This window comes from Rhinopithecus bieti, unplaced genomic scaffold, assembly GCF_001698545.2.
Source record: "Rhinopithecus bieti isolate Rb0 unplaced genomic scaffold, ASM169854v2 scaffold_42380, whole genome shotgun sequence".
Classification (NCBI taxonomy): Eukaryota; Metazoa; Chordata; class Mammalia; order Primates; family Cercopithecidae; genus Rhinopithecus; species Rhinopithecus bieti.
In genome coordinates this window covers 293,623-313,604 of record NW_016818327.1, presented here as the reverse complement: position 1 = coordinate 313,604, position 19,982 = coordinate 293,623, and the positions used below count along the sequence as shown (strand labels likewise).

At 38.7% G+C, this 19,982-nt stretch overlaps 1 protein-coding gene across 1 annotated transcript in view; it reads right to left on the bottom strand.

Moving 5' to 3' along the window:
* The window catches only part of CADPS2 (calcium dependent secretion activator 2), a 366,001-nt gene that overhangs the window by 100,863 nt on the left and 245,156 nt on the right, over window positions 1-19,982 (bottom strand). The window contains 1 exon segment of the mRNA XM_017856925.1: window positions 19,900-19,920. Within this exon segment, the coding sequence (XP_017712414.1) occupies window positions 19,900-19,920 (21 nt within the window).

Sequence of the window (19,982 nt, the reverse complement as noted above, 5' to 3'; positions counted from 1 at the left end):
ATGCAGTGAAACACTGCTTATGATCGGTGCTTATTCATTAAATACTCATTATATACTCACTGTAGCTCTGACACAGTGCAATGTACTGATGTGGGTTCATATCCCTCAACCCTTAAGCCATATATACTTCCTACTATATTCCCCTACAGAATGGAAAGTCATTGTTCCTCTGTGACAAGGTTAAAAAATTACAACAATTCTTTAGAAAAATCAGTGTGAAACACCAAATAGTCAAGTGTGCCTACAATGCTGTTGGCTGTAGGAAGTAGGAGGCAGTATGAGACATACTTCCAATCTCAACTCAGAATCAGAAAATCACTACTGAAAAGATCCATAGACATGAATGATGAAACGTTTCATCTGTTTCATGAACATTTCAACATCCTCAAACAAGCATGAAGTCAAGGAGGCTCACGACTTTGCATGACAACCTACTTCATTTGGGGGCTGCTCTAGCTGTTCTAGTTTTGTCAGGAAGAGAAGGCCCCTAGGAAAAGTTTGAAAGCAACATGAGGCAAACCTATTGGTGATGCAGGAAATGTGAGGGAAGACTGCTGAAAGCAGGTCTAGGGGAGACATCAGGGGAAGGTAAGCCTGAAGCATGGTTTTAAAGAAATAACAAATGACCTCAGGAAGAGGAGGAGGGATTTTTAGAGAAGAAATATTGTATGACACAGATGGGGTGCATTTTGGAGGAAGGTGATAATAACAACTGTTACAAATGTTATAGCTTCAGGTGGGTGGATCACCTGAGGTCAGGAGTTCGAAACCAGTCTGGCCAACATGGTGAAACCCCATTTCTACTAAAAATACAAAAATTAGCTGCTGGGCGTGGTAGTGGGTGCCTGTAATCCCAGCTACTCAGGAGGCTGAGGCAGGAGAATCGCTTGAACCCAGGGAGGCGGAGGTTGCAGTGAGCCAACATGGCACCATTGCACTCCAGTCTGGGTGACAGAGGGAGACTCTGTCTCAAAAAAAAAAAAGAAACGTTACATTTTCTTGAGAGCCAAGTATGTGTCAGGCACAAGCCAAGGCACTTCCCACATGTTAGCACACAAATTTTCCTAGCAGCTTTGCTTTTTATTCATGTAACTCATAGACAAGGAAACATGCTCAAAGAGATAAATGCAATAGCTAAAAAGCAGTGAAGGTGAGACTTGAACATGTGGGCTCTTGTACTTGCCTGGCTGGAGTAAGAATGTGCTAAGAATGATGGGTGATTACGGCAGACTTTAAGTAAAATAATAAGTAGACGAGATGACTATATCCTATGAATAACTAGGGGCAAATGTTTATTAGCAGGGCCTCAGAATAAATTAATTTTAGGAAAAATGCATTTGGTGGTTGTGTCCAAGAAGGATTGGTGAAAGTGTGTGACATGGATCCTGAGGGTCTGGTTTAGCAGAATAGTGAACTATGGAAAGATGATACCAGGAATAGAAAAGAAGGGAAAGATGCATAGACACTCCAAAGGAAGAATGTGTGAGACATTGTTGAGTGGCTAGAATTTGCAGGCCAGAGAGAGTATGACTCTGACTTTTAGAGACCTTATGGCTCAGAGAATGATGATGCACGGTTGAAGTTAGGCAATGGGACTTCAGTGCACCATCCCATATATTTTAGCACTAAGTACATTGCCACATAAGTGTGATTTAAAATAAGTTAAATATTCTAAAGTAAACAAAAAAGTTGTGCATTGTAAAATCTGCAAACATCCAGTTAGGCTATCTGAATCTTTGGTTGACAAACTGCTACTCTGCTTTAAGGTTCTACTTTAATGCTACTTAAAATTGGACCTTCTCAGAGTTCTGGGGCTGAATGAGTTGCTCCTCTCTTTGAGCTCCCCTATTACAGGCTCATGAGTCTGTTGCTAAACTGTACTAGATCAAAGTCAGAAACTGAGTCTCATTCATACAGTTATCTTGTGCAGGCTTTGGACTACGGCAGGTATTTAATGAATATTTACTGAGAATGCAGCAGAATAATTATGGGAGGAAAAGAATGTTAAAAAAATTCAATCAATACCCCAAATTTTTAACTTTGCATGGATTGCAAAGAGCTCATCTGTATCTAACACATCGAGGGTGGGTAAGAAAGCACGCTCACGATAAGATGAAGCTATAGTCTGAGAACACTTCTCAAATAACTGGTAAGTGTTTAGTTCTGAAATTCTTAAAGAAAAACTTTTCTTCAGAAACAAAATCTTTGTCAAAAAATGTCTTCAAAATAACTTTTAAGCCTCAACAGCATATCACTTACCTGTCTTAATTTCTCCATTTTTAGATGAAGAGTATTAAGTTTGGGAGTCAGAGGGTTTTTGAACCCCTTAAATTATGTATTAATTTTGTGTGTAGAAGCATTTTGGGGTGGGGAGAAAGACCATATCTTTCATCAGATTCTCAAAGTTGTCTATAAACCAAACAGATGCTAAGAAGCACGGAACCAGATAATTTCTAAAATTCCTTCTAGCTGAGGCATTCTATGCCTCCCATAAATGTTGCACTTTTATATTGCATTATTTCAATGTACTCATATATGTGTACAACATGTTTTTCATAAAGAAAGAGAAAGGAAATAAAATTTATTTATGTATCAAAGATTAGGAATTTATTTCTCCTACATACTTTAGTGCTAGGGACTAGCACTATTTGAATCTTTGCCTAACTCTGCATGTTTGCACGTTTTACAATACACAATATTGTTTCAGTTTAGACTATTTAACTTATTTTAAATCACTAAAGTATATAGAAAAAAATAAATCCTACATACTCTTCTGAATCCTTACAAGCATTCTGCAAATTAGATAATCATGATCCTCCATTTCCAGAGTCTTGGAGAGGTTAAAGGTGTCTGAGGTTATACAGTTTGTTGCTGGCTGAGATGACATTAAAATCTTACCTCTGATGTCATACAGACAGAAATAATATTACTATGATGACTTGAATACTTTTTCATTTTCAACTTTCTAAATAAAAATCACATACAAATGCCCCCACTCCACATCCTTAGACACAAGTATGCAATAATAGAAAAAAATCACAGAACCAACCTCAGAACTTATTATGTGTAAATCTTTCAAAATCAGCTATTACATGTGACACTATCTTAAGTACAAACTCTGAAAGTACCCTGTGTCCTAGTGAAATTTAAAAACATTCTAAAACATTTATTCTTCCTAGATTAAGTTTATTGAGAGGATCAAAATTTTGTACTTGAACATAATAGCTACTCTAACACTTTAAACAGACAGCATTTTTATCAAGTACACTGTGTATCCCATCTCTGGTTTCACCCATTTGGCTATGGCCAAGAAGTTTAATGCATTCTATAGTAATAACTCTATTAGACAACAAGGTTATCAATAGCTCCATTAAAAAGCCAAACATTGGGAATATTTGAGAATTCCTCCTTAAAATGTTTTTTTCACTCATTTTGTAACATTTCCAAAGCATTACAGATGGCTCTACATCCTTCAAGCTTCACACCAAATTGCTGATTGTTGTAATACATTTCAAATAGTGACATTTAAAACAAATATGCCAAAAGTAGCAAGGTTTCCTGATGAATTTCAATGCATTGTTCTTGGCTATGATTTTTCTTCGCTGTGGAACACTTTTGGTTTTCTGTAACACTCCTTGGTTCATTGAAATAATTCATTTTTAATTATACCACTGTACATTTAAGAAAAGATCCTACTGGGGAAGGGGAGTGGGGATGGAAAGATGTAAAAAGACAGCTTGACTGTTTGATTTGGTAGAGTTTCATTCTACTCCATGGCTTCAGAAAGGGGCATACTCCTGGCACACTAGACTGGGCTGCCTACCTTGCTGCTATTCCCTGTCAAAGTCCCTAGTGGTGGATGCACAGTGATGCTCATGGTGAAGCTTATACCAGGATGTGGTAGAAGCACATCCTTCTTACTGGGAAGAAGACCAGTAAGATACCTTCCTATGTATCCATATATGGTATGTAGTAATTTGTCATGCTTTGACCTTAACTTCAGATAAATTTTAATTGATAAATAAAAAAATGTATTTGCTAATAACCCTACATGATGATTCAATATGTGTATATATTATGTAACAATTGTCACAAATTAATTTTGATAAGAGAGATTTTAAATGTCCTCACCTCTACTCACCATGATCTTAACTTTTAATGAGGTGATTGTATCTGTACTTTCAGCTAAACAATAAATAGTGTTGAAGATGGTGTTAGATTAAAGGACTATGGAAATAATCCCATCCCAATACTGCCCTATCTTCTTCCCTCCTTTGCATCTAGGCCATGATGATCAGCTAGGGGGCACGAAAAAATAATTCTTGTATATGCATTCATTTCTTCTTTGGTTTTTAAACTCCCCAGATTCCGTGGCCCTGAATTTGATTCAACAAACATTTTATTCCATGTAAGGTACTTCGCTAGCCACTGAGGGGATACAATGATTAAAAAGATATTATTCTTGCCTTCAAATAATTTATATATATATATCTTTCTAACCAGATTATAAGGTAAAATATGGCAACTTATAATCCATTTTTGGTCGACATAAAGAAGATCTGTTATAAAGTCTGTAAAGAGAGCAAATTAAATGTAAGCAGTATGAAAGAACAAGGTTATTAGCTTGCAAGAAATAGGATCAAAGATGCATCAGTAAGAAGGCTTTAAATTGCTATGTATATCATATGGAGTTTTTCAGAATGAAATTACTGTGTTGGGTGTATGTTCGAGTTCAGAAAGCTAGCAACAGTCCAAAGTGGAAGTCTTCCACCTCTTCCCCCTCCCATTCAGAGAAAAGCAATCACTCACTCTTCTGCTTCTTCCCTCTCCAGCTAATGACTATAAATCAGATGGATGATGAGAAAGTCCTGATGTTCAGGAGATAGCTGAGGTGAGAAACACAAAAATCTTAATAAGGGACGGTAGGGATAACTTCAGAAAATCAGAAAATAAGTGTGGAAAAAGGGAGAAAATGGGAAAATATCCACTATCTAGTGAAACAAGGGAAAGGAATAGTTTGGCAAGAGCAGAGATATGAGCACATGCAAGCAGTCACCTGGGGCGCTCTCTGTGGCCCAAGCACTGAGGGTTTACCTTGAGAGCTTGTAAAGACCAAGGACACTAGGCCAAAGGCACAGCATCTAATTTCTTCTACCTGGAACCCCAAATGTCAGCCAGTAACAAGGACTGTCAGCCTCCTCTCTTGTGGACTGCTTGCTGGCAAAACTTATCCACCATTAGGCCCAGGTGAAGACATGGTGGAGTGCATCCCTCCTTTTCCTTCTCCCCACTAAAGGAGATAGTGATTTATCCCCTAGCTGTTCCCCCTGCAGAAATATAAAGCGACATTACATTACACATTCTCACACACATATACACAATGCTATGGGCACATAAATTGTTCTAATTACAGAGATCAGAAAATACTCTATCTTAGGTAACTCATCAATGTTAGATGCCTTCTGTTCATTTATAAACCATAATCCCCTGGCCGGCTACGGTGGCTCATGCCTGTAATCCCAGCACTTTGGGAGGCTGAGGCGCGTAGATCACCTGATGTCAGGAGTTTGAGGTCAGCCTGGCCAACATGGTGAAACCTCGTCTCTATTAAAAAAAAAAAAAAAAATTAGCCTGGCGTGGTGGCAAGTGCCTGTAATCCCAGCCACTTGAGAGGCTGAGGCAGAAGAATTGCTTGAACCTGGGAGGCAAAGGTTGCAGTGAGCTGAGATTGTGCCACTGAACCCCAGCCTGGGCAACAGAGTGAGACTCTGTCTCAAAATAAAAAAAATAAAAATAAAAATAAATAAATAAACCATAAGTCTCTTTAGTCCACCTTAGCTAGCCAGGGAATTTCTACTGGATTCCCAGTCTATTCTAATTTGAATCTTAACTCTCATATCAACGTCCTTCCTCTTTGCATAGTCCAGACTGATGACTCAGTTGGAAAGTCTCAGTTTTTATCTAGACTTTCTGACCCATTCTCCAGCTCTGGCCACAGCAACCTATCTTAAGTTACATGGTGCCAAAGTCTAGGACAAGTAGGCTCCAGGCGGTCAATCCTGGCCAGATCTCAGTACTTTCTTATTCCAAGATAGCAGGGTGGGAAATTAGGTACTTCCTCACCCATTAAAAAAATAATAATAAAACAAAACCCATTCCTGTTCCTGCCACCTGTCTGCCAGTTTTCAGAACTTGTGGCAAGGTGCACCTAAGGAACTTTTGGACTCAGTACCCTAGAGGAGATAGTATATAACTTGGTAAGAAGACTGCCTCAAAATCTGGGGGTGAGGTGGTTCCCAAAACTCAACTTACTTTTTCAGTTCTTTAGGGTCAACTGGCCTATAATTGCTCCACTATCTGTGACATCGCTAAGATCTGGCACTGTCAACTAATGAAAGACAATGAGGAATCTTTGACACTCTCCTGGTTTATCTGACTGCAACCCAAATGATATTATGGTTCCACAAGTGTTGGACTATGTATGGCTTTCATCAATGAATGGAGTACCTTCAGTATAGATCTCCATTTCTCAGGTTCAGCATGCATCAGAATCACCTGGAGGACTTGCTAAAACACAAACTGCTTGGCATCACTCCAAGTTTCTCAGTAGGTCTTGGATGAGGCCCAAGAATTTGCATTTCTAGCAGGTTTCCAGGTGATGCTCATGATGCTGGTGTAGGGAATGCACTTCGAGAACTACCAGTGGTTATGAAAAACAAAGTTAAAAACAGAGGTGACCTATGTAAACTTCGATTATTTCCTCCTTTCCCTGAAATCAAGCTACACCTTTATATAAACCTCATTTCAGGTAAAAGGTGACTTTTTCTGCAGAATCTGAACTGATTGCCAGATAGGATAGTGTCCACATTTGGGCAATCCTATATATAAATGAAAATAATTAATCCAGGATGGTACAGATGGTATATATAGCCTCCCAATAGGTATTTAAAATCCACACAAATACTAATGCCACATTTGTCTGTAAATAATAGATCTGTGGCCTCCTAATTCCATGGCTTCCTTTGGGACCAATCTATTTAATGGCCCTGCCATTTAAAGTAAGAGCAGCAGTTAAGATTTCCCTGGAATTAACTATGCTAATAATATAGAGATTTGGAATAACTGTTCTGTGATCACAGTCACATTAACTACTTTACCCAGATTATCTTTCACATCGGTAAATTCATTATGAGCCAATGGCCAGCTGTTGAACAAAGGAGAACTGGCCACTAGAGTATACAGGTCAATGACAGCTGGGCTGAATCCAAACTGAGCAGTCTCTGTAAGCCAACAGTAAGTGCTGACCCATGAATGGTGTGCCATAAAATGTCAGATACATGTGAGGTAAAAGTCAGTGACTCTGTGAGACTATTTTGGGGTGGAATATCGAGGCATAATCTCCTCTAAAGATCTTAAAGTAAGAGATGATAGTGATGGAATTGCAGAGAATAGATTACTAGAACCCACAAGCAAAAATTAATATTTGGTTCATCATTTGTCACAGGCTTGTATTCTTACATGATTAATAAGAGGCGGGAAACATTCACCCCAATTTGAGTTTTATGAAAGTTGTCTTTTCATTGAGACCTTGGGTCTCCCAAAGTTTATGAAGTAAGCAAAGCTAAGGTCTCACAGGGACGAATATGTCTACAATATTACTGGCTGCAAAGACTATGAAGGTTTGAGGGAGAAGAAAGTTTTCTATGCTGTCTACTTAGTTTGCTCTACTTAGTTTGCTCTGGATAGCTCTGGATATAACTATGTTATAGGATTTTAATGATAGCCTAAAAATTTTCCAGTGGTAATTTTGCCAGCTAATTGTGTAGTAGCTTTTTTTAAAAAACTATTTTTTGGACAGGGTCTTGCTCTGTCACCCAGGCTGCGGTGCAGTGGTGTGATCATGTCTCACTGCAGCCTTGAACTCCCAGGCCCAAGCAATCCTCCCACCTCAGCCTCCTAAGTAGCTGGAGGAGTGCACCACCACGCACAACTAATTAAATTTCTTTTTATACAGAGGGGGTCTCATTTTGTTTCCCAGGCTTATCTTGAATTCCTGAGCTCAAGTGATTCATCTGTATCAGCCTCCCAAAGTGTTAGGATTACATTCATAAGCCACTATACTCAGCCATACGTTTTTTAAAAGATTGATCTTGGCTGGGTGCCATGACTCACGCCTGTAATCTCTGCATGTTGGGAGGCCAAGGTGGGTGGATTGTTTGAGTTCAGGAGTTCAAGACTAGCCTAGGCAATGTGGCAAAACCTTATCTCTACCAGAAATAATAATAAAAAAAAATCCAGGCATGGTGGTGCATGCCTGCGTCCCAGCTACTTAGGAGGCTGAGGGCGGAGGATTGTTTGAGCCCACCTGGGAGGCAGAGGCTACAGTGAGCCATGATTGCACCAGTGCACTCCAGCCTGAGTGACAGAGTGAGACCCTGTCTCAAAAAAGACTGTTCTTTAGTCATGTCATATACACAATATACGTGTATATACACACATACACATTCAATAGCTGAAACTGATGAATAGTCCCCTCCCTGGTGTGTTCTTTATACACAAATTGTATACATATTTTTCTAAATGTTATTCAAATTCAGAAACTGAAAATCAAATACTGAATAACATAAAGTCTACAGCATCTTTAATAGCATGCCTATTCCTTCCTGTTTTTAAATTGCACTTACTTAATACATACTTTCCATGTCATTTGTTTTATTCATAAAAGGAGCACAAACACGCCTCCACTCTCACTTCCTGCCTGACCCTTGCTTTAACTCTTTTTTCCATACTCAGGGAGAATGTTTGCTTGTGAACAATGGGGATATAGGCAAGGCAGGGCACAGCAAGGCATGAAGATGAAGATGGTCTGTTCAGTGGGCAATGGCAGGGGACAGGGACTCCAGAGGCTTGCCAGCTGCAAGGCAAGCTGAAGGAGAAGGAAAGAGAAGATATTTGGAGGCAGTAACCACAATATGAAATATAACATTTGAAAAGATTTGCAGCCTTGAGTGATGAGAAATGAGTCAAAAAAATCTCGATGTCTGTATGTATGTCTTTGTTTCCTTTGATACATAATCAGTCTTCCAGGGCATGCTAAGATTTAGAGAAAGTCTCCCAATTGGCAAGTGTAAAAGACCAGGTTTAGAGTAGGGTTGGGCTTAGTGCCACCTCGAATATTTCTACAGCTCTAACATCACAAATTTGCCAATCACTGTGAATGTGTGTGCATGCATTGATGCCTCATCGATATTTTAAAGGGCTCCTCTCTGAGATTAAAATATTAATGTGTGTGTGTCTTTTAAAAAGCTTCAGCCAGGCTCAGTGGTTCAAGCCTGTAATCCCATCACTTTGGGAGGCCGAGACGGGCGGATCACGAGGTCAGGAGATCGAGACCATCCTGGCTAACATGGTGAAACCCCGTCTCTACTAAAAAATACAAAAAAAACTAGCCAGGCGAGGTGGTGGCGCCTGTGGTCCCAGCTACTCGGGAGGCTGAGTGAGGGAACCGGAGCGGCTTGCAGTGAGCTGAGATCCGGGCCCACGCACTCCAGCCTGGGGGCAGAGGTGGATCCGTCTCAAAAAAAAAAAAAAAAAAAAAAAAAAAAAAGCTTCATTAGGCGCTTTAATTTTTGGCTTGAACTATATGGTCACTGCTATGGCTACCAAAGTAATAACTTTTCTTAATTTGCCAAACTAGTTCATCCTGTGCCAGTCTTTGGGTACTCAACCCGTTGATAATAAAGAGGGTAGAACTGTCAGTTTGCCGTTCGACTCTTGTCTTTTGTACAATTGGAAAAGATTTTTCATACATGTAACCTACTCAGTAACAAAGGTGCCAAATGCAGGCCATGCTGCTTGTCTCTTGGGTGTACTGTTGGCATGTGGAGTAAGTCATGGAGGGTTTTGGAAATTCAATCTTGGGAGATTGACACATTCTATAAATTGCTTGCAAAAGGAAGAAGCCTTGTGTATTTCAAGATTTGCATTTTATCTGTGAATTCATTGCGCTATTAAAAAAGTAAAACAAAGTACATGACCCGTCAAGTGTGGCAAACTGACATCCTTCTTGGACTTTTGGAAACAGGGTTGCCACTTGTGATGAGTTTCCATTGCTCTTAGAAGGAAAGAAGGAGATTTACAGAGCTGGTTCAGAGTGTTACAGGATCATGGGCGAGGAAATTAATGCGGTAAGGAACTAACTGAAGAGAATTACCATAAATGCTCGTCTCTGTGTGTGTGTGTGTGTGTGTGTGTGTGCTTTTAAAGTTTTTTCTTTTCTTTGTTCTTTTTTTAGGAGGCTGATCCGCAGAGTATTTGAAGTATTATTTTCCGATCTTGGGGAATTGGTATATTAATTAACGTATTTCTGAATTGTGGTTCTAGTGTTTTATTTATTTTATCAGAAATGAGGCGGGTGCGCCGTGGCTAGCTGTAATCCCAGCACTTTTGGGAGGGGGAGACAGGGGATCCCCAAAGGTCAGGAAATCGAGACCATCCTGGTAACGGTGACCCAGTCTCTACGTAAAAAAGTACAAAAAAAACTGGCCGGGCGAGGTGGGCAGGTGCCTGTTGCAGCTACTCGGGAGGCTGGGCAGGGAATGGCGTAACAAAAAAAGGCGGGCTTGGCGTGAGCGAGATCGGCCCTGCCTCCTTTTGGGGCGACAAAGCGAGACTCGTCTTAAAAAAAAAAAAAAAAAAAAAAAAAGAAATGAATAAAATGGGGCACACATGTTTTACAAGAAAGTTAAAACATTTTCTTTTATCAGTGTTAGAACTTGAAAATATCTAAAAGGAAGGTGAAAAAGTGACATCATTGGTGATAATTTACAATAAGGGAAATCTAAATTACTATAGTGGCATTTTCTTCATTGCATTTAGTACTAATCTCTCTGGAGACCAAGTTTCTATTAGGAGGGAATTGAGTTCATCTGTATCATTATAAGCCATCTTTCAAATACCTCCCAAACAGTTATCCTTAACCACTGTTTGTCTCATCTTCGCTATAGATGAGTGTATCAGGCTCTCATTTATACATGGATCTGCCCTATGCTTATCTGTTGGCTGGTCATGGTTGGTGATGGTTTTGTATTTGTCTTAACTAGCACTTTTTTTTAAGTTGATTTAGTTATTAGTATACTTGTTAAATGTAAGGTGGCGGGGCATGTGGCTCAAGCCTGTAATCCCAGCTTTGGGAGGCCGAGGTGGTGGATCACGAGGTGGGATCGAGACCATCCTGGATACATGGTGAAACCCCGTCTTACTAAATAACAAAAAATTAGGCTAGGTGGTGGTGGTGGGGCCTGTAGTCAGGCTATCCGGGAGGTGAGTCAGGGAGACGGCATGACGGGAGGAGGCTTGCAGTGGCGAGATCGCGCCACTGCCCTCAGCCTGGGCTTACAGAGCGAGATCTGTCTAATAAATAAAAATAAAATAAAATAAATATAAAATAAATGTTAAGGTAAATTTATCGAGTTCTTTTAAAAACTGGAATTTTGATAGATACTGCAATGAATTTATAGATTAATTTGGGGGCAGAATTTATATCTTATATTATTAAGTTGTCCCTCCTAGGTCATGGAATAGCTCTATCTCTATCTAGATTACTTTCTATGACTTGTGAGTTTCAAAATATTCTTCATAGAGGTCTACAAAGTTTTGCATGTTTTTGTCAAAGCTAATTCCTGGATACCTTACAATTTGGTTGTTACTGTGAAAGTTACCTCATTTTTGTTAATATCTTTTAGCTAGTTGATTGATGGAGTGGAGCAGTGGTTCTCAGTGTGTGGCCCATGGACCACTGGGAAGACCACCTAAAACCTTTCAGGGATCTGCAAGATCAAAATTACTTTCATAAATAATACTAAATACTTTTGCCTGTTATATCCTGTTGACATTTACACTAATGGTACAAAAGCAATAGTACGTAAAAATCACTGTTGCCTTAGCATGAATCAAAGCTGTGGTTGCAAATTCTAATTGTCGTTGTATTCTTTAACACCATGCTCTCAAGTAAAAGAAAAAGCCAGTATCATATAAAGTTGTACTTGATGAAACAGTAAAAATATTACTTTGATTAAACCTCTGCCCTTGAGTGTATGTGTGTATGTGTGTGTGTGTGTCTGTGTGTGTATTTTTTGTTTGAGATGGAGTTTTGCTCTTGTTGCCCAGGCTGGAGTACAGTGGTGTGATCATGACTCACTGCAACCTCTGCCTCCTGGATTCAAGCGATACTCCTGCTTCAGCCTCCCGAGTAGCTGGGACTACAGCTATGCACCACCATGCCTGGCTAAGTTTGTACTTTTTTAGTAGAGACAGGGTTTCTCCATGTTGGTCAGGCCTCGAATTCCTGACCTCAGGTGATCTGCCCACCTCGGCCTCCCAAAGTACTGGGATTACAGGCGTGAGCCACTGCGCCTGGCAGAGTATACATTTTTAAATAGTATGTGTGACAAAATGGAAAGTTTGCCTAAAGCACTTTTGCATATTGAAGTACAATGAATGACTGTCTCAAGGAAAAGTATTTGTGTGACCATTTGCATGCAGGGCTAAACTGACTGCTTCCCTCTCTCCTCCCCCCACTTACAGAATCATTTTTGGTTGAAAAGAGTACTGACAACCTACAGTTATTCAGAGTCGGATATTTGGCAGACATTTACTGGAAAAAAAAAATAAGGTAAACATGTCACTTTAAGAAAAACAACCAGTGTTTGTTACCACAATGCTATTATTAGAGTCTTCGAGGAAAATGAGAATTTTAGAAAACTTGTATCTGTTATAAACTTGATAGGTTCTCAATACTTTAAGATGTTTCTGATGAGAAGGGTGATATTAAAAGTAGTGATATTTTTGATATTATATAATACTTGCTAATATAGGGATAACTCAGAAAACCAATATTTTCCAAATAATATATGAAGTTGAAAAATCATGCACACACAGAGTTTTTTTTCTTTTAATATATATCACAAAACTAAGTTTCAATTTGGTCCCTATCCAGGTGATCACACATACTAGATCAGTATAGCTCAAGCAATGAGTTTTTACAATTCATACATGTATTGCTTTATAAACTAAAACCTTGAACAAATTTATAATTTCCTACATATTCTAAAGAAAAAGACAACAGGTTATTGTTTTTGTTTTAAAGCAAACAATTTGCATCTAACAATTTGTCCCTAATCAGCAGGTGACTTAGAAGCAGAAATGGTCACAGAGGTTTTACTTTCAGGCCAAGTTCTCATTATTCAAGCCACACTGTCCAAAAAGCTGAATGGAAATTCTTTAATTACCTGTTCAATTCTTTTTAGGGTGAGGATTCGGTTTAAGATACAAATTACCTTTTGCCATTGTCGTTGCCTATGGGAACATGAAATTTCAGGTCTATTATTTAGGTTTTAGAAACTTCAGCTCATGGAGACAGACAATACTCAAAATTCAAATTAACTTCCTAAGGAGCCACATAAAACTCTTATGAGAGAAAACTGTTATATCATCTTAGAAATATTAGTAAAAATTATTCGCCACTAACAAAAAATTTCCACAAACTGTGCAGTTTTTTATAAACACATGGCCTCTAGACACAAACATTCTTAAGCAGAACATATTTTATTATTTATTGCTATCGTGTACAAAGGAGTGTTAAATTAAAACGCCACCCAGATGACACACATATCCTAATGACCTAAGGACTGCCACAGTACAACTTCTCTTCTCAAAGACAGTAGGCACTCTGGGCCTGTGGGAAAGCATCTCTACCCCATTCAACTGAGGCGCTGACACTAAGAACACGGGGGTTAAACGTGGGAACCTGGCAACTAGAGGACCAAGAAAAATTCTCACCTCCCAAAGACTTTGCTTATTCATTCCATGCTACCTCTTGTTCAGGGCACCTCTACATTTCTAGGTTCGCCATAAGCCTAGGTACCAAGTCTATGCAAAAGATCTCATGTCCAGGCAAGTCCTAAGGAACAGTCTCCCCTTTTATATCTTAAATCACAATATGCTACATAATTTTCAGGAAACAGCAGGAACTGTTATCAAACTGCACTCTTGTCTGTAAGAAAGTCTTTGAACTAAAGAACAAATTGATTATTCTTTTAAAATAATATCTAATTTGCATCAACGAGGCACATGATTTAAAAAACAATTAGGAACATGATGTTTCAGTGTCATCTTTGCATGCCAGATTGTAAGTAAAAAAAAAAGATCTCACTATTATTTAGCTAGTAGGTTAGTGATAAAATTAAAGCAAAGGAGAAAACTAGTTGATTTTTTAACAGGGTAAGTCAAAGATTTCTTAACTCAAAAGAGGCAATTCAATGAAATGTTAGCATTTTATAACCCCAAGATTAAAAAGAGCTGCTTTCTAGAAATGTTCAGTTTTCAAAATAACTGTTTCTATGAAACATGCAAATAATTTCCAAGAAAGAAAGAAGACATTTAGAGGGAAGTCCTTTGTTTTATTTAACCCACTATGAATTTTTAAGATCCCTTTATTCTGCAAATTTGTGCTGCCAATGGAGAATTGGAAGAATTCCCAATGGAAGAGAACTGTGATGATGGAAGAGAACTATGAGTCACAATTAAGCAGCACACTGAATTACAAAAACAATCAAAACAGGCTAGATTACTGGGCATTGTTCATGTAACTGCTATCTATAACCTCTGGCTTCTCTGATCCAGCATTAGCGCTTCCCTCACTTCTTCCTGCCGTGATAAGGGCATGAAATTACGGCTTAATTTTTCCAATCCTGTTATTTCAGTGGTTAGTTTTTGCCCTAAATTTTAATTATTCAGTAATTGGTTTGAATGACTTTTTGCAAGCCAGCTTGTCAGTTTATGGATGTTCTTTCTTCTCTATGTAGTCTGATAAATTCATTTGTTTATCCAATACATATTCACTGAGTACCAAATATGTGCCGGGCACATCTCTTGGCACTATGGATAAGAAATTGTTAAAATGCAAAATCTTCTGTCCTCCTGGAACTAACATTCCAGAACAATAAGTGGGATGAATGTACTATACATTGTGTTAGATTATAGTAAGTGCTGTAAAAGAAAATAAAGCAGGAAAGGGGGATAAATCTCTGGACTGGGGGTTAGTTTTGCACATTTTAATCACTTTCGACACCTGACATCATGAGGAATGTGGGGAAAAATAAACAAAAAGATTTTAACCGAGTGCAAATTTAACTAGACAAGATCTTCAAGGGCGGGGCATGTAAGAAGAGATCAATAGACAGATAGTGGGCTCTGAACCTCCCACTTACTAGCTATGGGACTGTAGACACACTATATAACCTCTCAGGTTCAGTTTTCTGAGGAGTAATAATAATGATACTATTTAACGCAAAGTATTGTCTTAAGAAGTAAATGAGTTGCCTATAACTTTGGGTGGCCGAGGTGGGTGGATCACGAGGTCAGGAGTTTGAGACCAGCCTGGCAAGCATGGTGAAACCCCAGCTCTACTAAAAATACAAAAATTACCCAGGAGGCAGATGTTGCAGTGGGCCGAGATCACGCCACTGCACTCCAGACTGGTGACGAAGCAAGACTCCATCAGGGGTGGGGGGGGGGCGGGGTTGTGGAGGGAAACAAAGAGGTAAATTAGTTGATACATCACATATAAAGTTCTTGGAATATTGCCTGGTATATAAGCATTTTCTCTTTTTACTAAATAATTCTCATTATTATTTAATAAAAGAGTGGCTTTTATTAATATTAATTCTTGGCTTTTGTGATGCAGCTGAGGTGTTTATCATAAAATGCCATTACTTTGAATCAGTCTTGGAGGCATGGCAGCCAGTGAAAAGAATGTGAAGAGGGTTCTGGTGTCTGAGAGACGTGAGTATTAATCTCATGTCTGTTCAGTTTTAATGGCAACAGCAGAACCTTGTGCAAGTTAATGCTTTTTTCCAGAAGTCTCAGTGAATTCTCCATAATATACCCATTTTGTAGAGCTATTTAAGGAACTAATGAAGCAGTATAAATAGAAAGCCTTTGGGACAGGCCAGGTGCCGTGGCTTATGCTTGATATCCCGGCACTTTGAGAAGCCGAGGCGGGTGGATCACCTGAGATCAGGAGTTCAAGGCCAGCCTGGCGAACATGGTGAAACCCCCATCTCTACTAAAAATACATAAAATTAGCTGGGCATGGTGGCAGATGCCTGTAATCCCAGCTACTCGTGAGGAGGTTTCTGTTTGGTGAGTCACCGTGAGGAGGTTTCTGTTTGGTGGAAGCAAGGTATATAGGGGACAAGTCCCTCTTGTTCTCTCTTTAAGGAGATCAGGCAACTCTACACAGTGCCTCTGCCCCAGGCTTAATATATATATATCATTATATAGATATAATTACTTATATATATATAATTAGTATATATACTTAACGTTTATATAGTATATTATATACTTAATATATATATGAATATATATGTACTTATATATAGGTATATATAATATATATATATACTTAATATATATATTATATATATATATATATTATTTTTTTTTTTGAGACAGGGTCTCCTTCTGTCACCCACGTTGGATTGCAGTGGCACAATCATGGCTCACTGCAGCCTTAAACTCCTGAGTTCAAGCAGTCCTCCTGCCTCAGTCTTATGAGTAGCTGGTACTACAGGTATGCACTACTATACTTGGCTAATGGAGTTTTGTGTGTGTGTGTGTGTGTGTGTGTGTGTGGAGATGGGGTCTCACTATGTTTCCCAGGCTGGTCTTGAACTCCTGGGCTCAAGTCATCCTCCTGCCTCAGCCTCCCAAAGTTCTGGGATCACAGGCATGAGCCACCATACCCTCCCTGGAATAGAAAATATTTCTAAAAAACCCCTCTCTTCTATTACTTCAGAACATTCAGAACATTCTTAAATTTAGTTTTCCCTTCAATCAATTTAAATTACATAAACTACATTGATTTCTCTCTCTCTCTTTTTTTTTTTTTGATATGGAGTTTTGCTCTTGTTGCCCAGACTGGAGTGCAATAGCACAACCTCAGCTCACTGCAATTTCTGCCTCCCAGGTTCAAGTGATTCTCCTGCCTCAGCCTCCCAATTAGCTGGGATTACAGGCATGCACCCCCACTCCCAGCTAATTTTGTATTTTTAGTAGAGACAGGGTTTCACCATGTTGGTCAGGTTGGTCTTGAACTCCTGACCTCAAGTGATCCACCCATCTTGGCTTCCCAAAGTGCTGGAATCACAGGCATGAGCCATTGTGACCGGCTGTTTTTTTCTCTTTTCTAAACAAGCATTTAATTTTAATAAAAGTATGTTTCCTAGAGTTGCTGACCTGTACGGCTGACCAGTGGTATGGATTGCTAAGTCACCGTGAGGAGGTTTCTGTTTGGTGGAAGCAAGGTATATAGGGGACAAGTCCCTCTTGTTCTCTCTTTAAGGAGATCAGGCAACTCTACACAGTGCCTCTGCCCCAGGCTTAAAAAAGGAGCACTCTGACCCTTTCATATCTCCCAGGGGAAGAAGCGTAGCTTCTGGAGGTTAAGGATCACCTAAGTCCAGTCCCACCTGGCTGAGTTATTTATTCTATGGCAGTGGGAAAGCCACGAACAACCCTGAACTTCTTGTTTGTAAACTAGGATGAAAGCTGTTTTTACAACAGGAATGTTGGGGAGAAAATGCCTTAAGAGGTTTTGAAAAAGTTTGCTAAAGAGCATGGGATTGTTGCTATTACAAAGTGCTGTCGTCATAAGAGGGGATAATCAGTCCCATATTTTTTTCTAATTCATTTTTCTCTAAAGTGCACTTAGCAATCATTGTAGGTGTGTTCTTTCTCCTCTTCGTGGCTCTGAGTGTTTTGTTCCTGTCACTTTCTGGGGTCAAATATTGAAAAAGGTAGGAAAAAAAAAAAAAGAAATAGAGTCCTTAATGGAAGACTTCAGTTAAAAACAACCCAAGCAAACTTGCTTATAACATTGCATACAAAATTTGACCAAAATGAGAAAACTAGGATTAGGAAGTTTCACCACCTGTCTCTCGCTCCCTTGTTTTCAGATGTAACTAACTAATCTCCTACCTCTCTCCAAAGTTCAGAGTGCCTATTTTGTGTCAGCAGGCACAGTGGTGGGTGCTGGGAATACAACAGTGAACAAGTCAGTAAGGACCCTGCCTGCATGGGGCTGAAGAGAAGATAGAGAGGAAAAACAGATAATAACAGGCACATGTAGTTAAATGAATAATTGTGATAAGGGATGCAAGAAAAAAAAATAGAACGTTAAAAAAATCAGCAACTCAGTGAACTCTTTCCTAGCAATTTCCTGATGGGATTTCATAACCTCTGTTCATTCCTGTGAACTTTCAAAGTTACTAACTTTCAAAGTTAATAACTGCTTACTTTTTATTTAATAGCATTTATGCTTTTTATTCTGTTATTTTCAAGAGTGATAAAGGAAGATGGTCCTCTTTTCTTGTTGTAAGAGCCCTTCAAATATCGGTGACAGCTTCCAAATAAGATTAGTGGATATGCTTAAAACATAATACATACCATTCATATAGCCTCAGGTGTTTTGCTTTAAATTTGTATCAAAAATATTGCTGAACTTTTCGAGATGAATGGCCTATACTTTACCTACAAAGCATTAGCAATCATTCTGATAAAATCAAAGCATTTTCAGTATTCCTAATCAAAAGGATCTAATAGAAGCCCTGAGAAAAAGAGAGCTATTCATCAATGACAAAACATCACACCACCAACAGCAATGGAAACAACAAAATGAAAAGGCAATCTACAGAATGGGAGACAATATTTGCACACCATACATTGAGAAAGGGTTCATATCTGAACTATTTAAGTAACTCCTATAACTCAATAGCAGAAACCCAAATAGCCCAACTTAAAAATGAAACAAGAAACTGAACAGACATTGCTCAAAAGACATACAAATAAATGGCCAACACATAAATGAAAAGGTGCTCAACATCACTAATCTTCAGAGAAATGCAAATCAAAACCACAATGAGATATCATCTCAAACCTGTTAGGATGACTATTATTTTAAACAAACAAACAAACAAAACAAGAGATAGCAAGTACTGGCAAGGATGTGGAGAAAAAAGAACTCTTGTATACTATTGGTAGAAATGTAATTAGGTGCAGCCACTATGCAAAATAGTATGGAGGTTTCTGTAAAAATAAAATATGGAACTCCAAAGGATTCAGCAATCTCGCTTCTGGGTATACAACCAAAAAAATTGAAATCAGGATCTCAAAGAGACATCTGCTCTCCCATGTTCATTGCAGCGTTATTCATGGAAAGCAACCTAAATGTTCACTGAGAGATGAATGGATGAAGAAGACGCAGTATATACATATAATAGAATATTATTCAGTCTTAAAAAGGAATTTCTGGCTTAGTAGTAAAATAAGCCCCATCACAGTACATAATAATACAGGATACCACTTATATGAGGAATCTAAAAGAGTCAAACTCATAGAAGCAGAGAGTAGAACAGTGACTGCCAGGGGCTGGGAGAAGAGAACATGAAGCGGTATTATTCATAGGGCACAAAGTCTAAGTTATTCAAGATATATAAGTTCTAGGGACCTACTATACAGCAGAATGCCTATAGTTAACAATATAGTACACTTAAAGAAATTGCTAAGAGGATAGCTCTTGTGTTAAATATTTTTATCATAAAATATTAATAATAATAAATAAAGAGGGCAGGAGGAAACTTTTGTAGCTGATGAACAGGTTTATGGTATAGATAGATTGCAATGATCATTTCACAGCTATTTACCTCCAAATTCATCAAGTGGTATACATTAAATATGTACAGCTTGCCTGTCAATCATGTCTCAACAAAGTGCTTTAAAAAACATCACACCACCACATGAGAAATAATGGCTTGTGCATGCAGAAATATTAATTACCTGTTTCCTTTTCTGCTGGGCCTAAAACATAAGAAAAGAGAATTTAGGAGAAAAGCAAACTCTACCCTTGTTGCTCATATAAT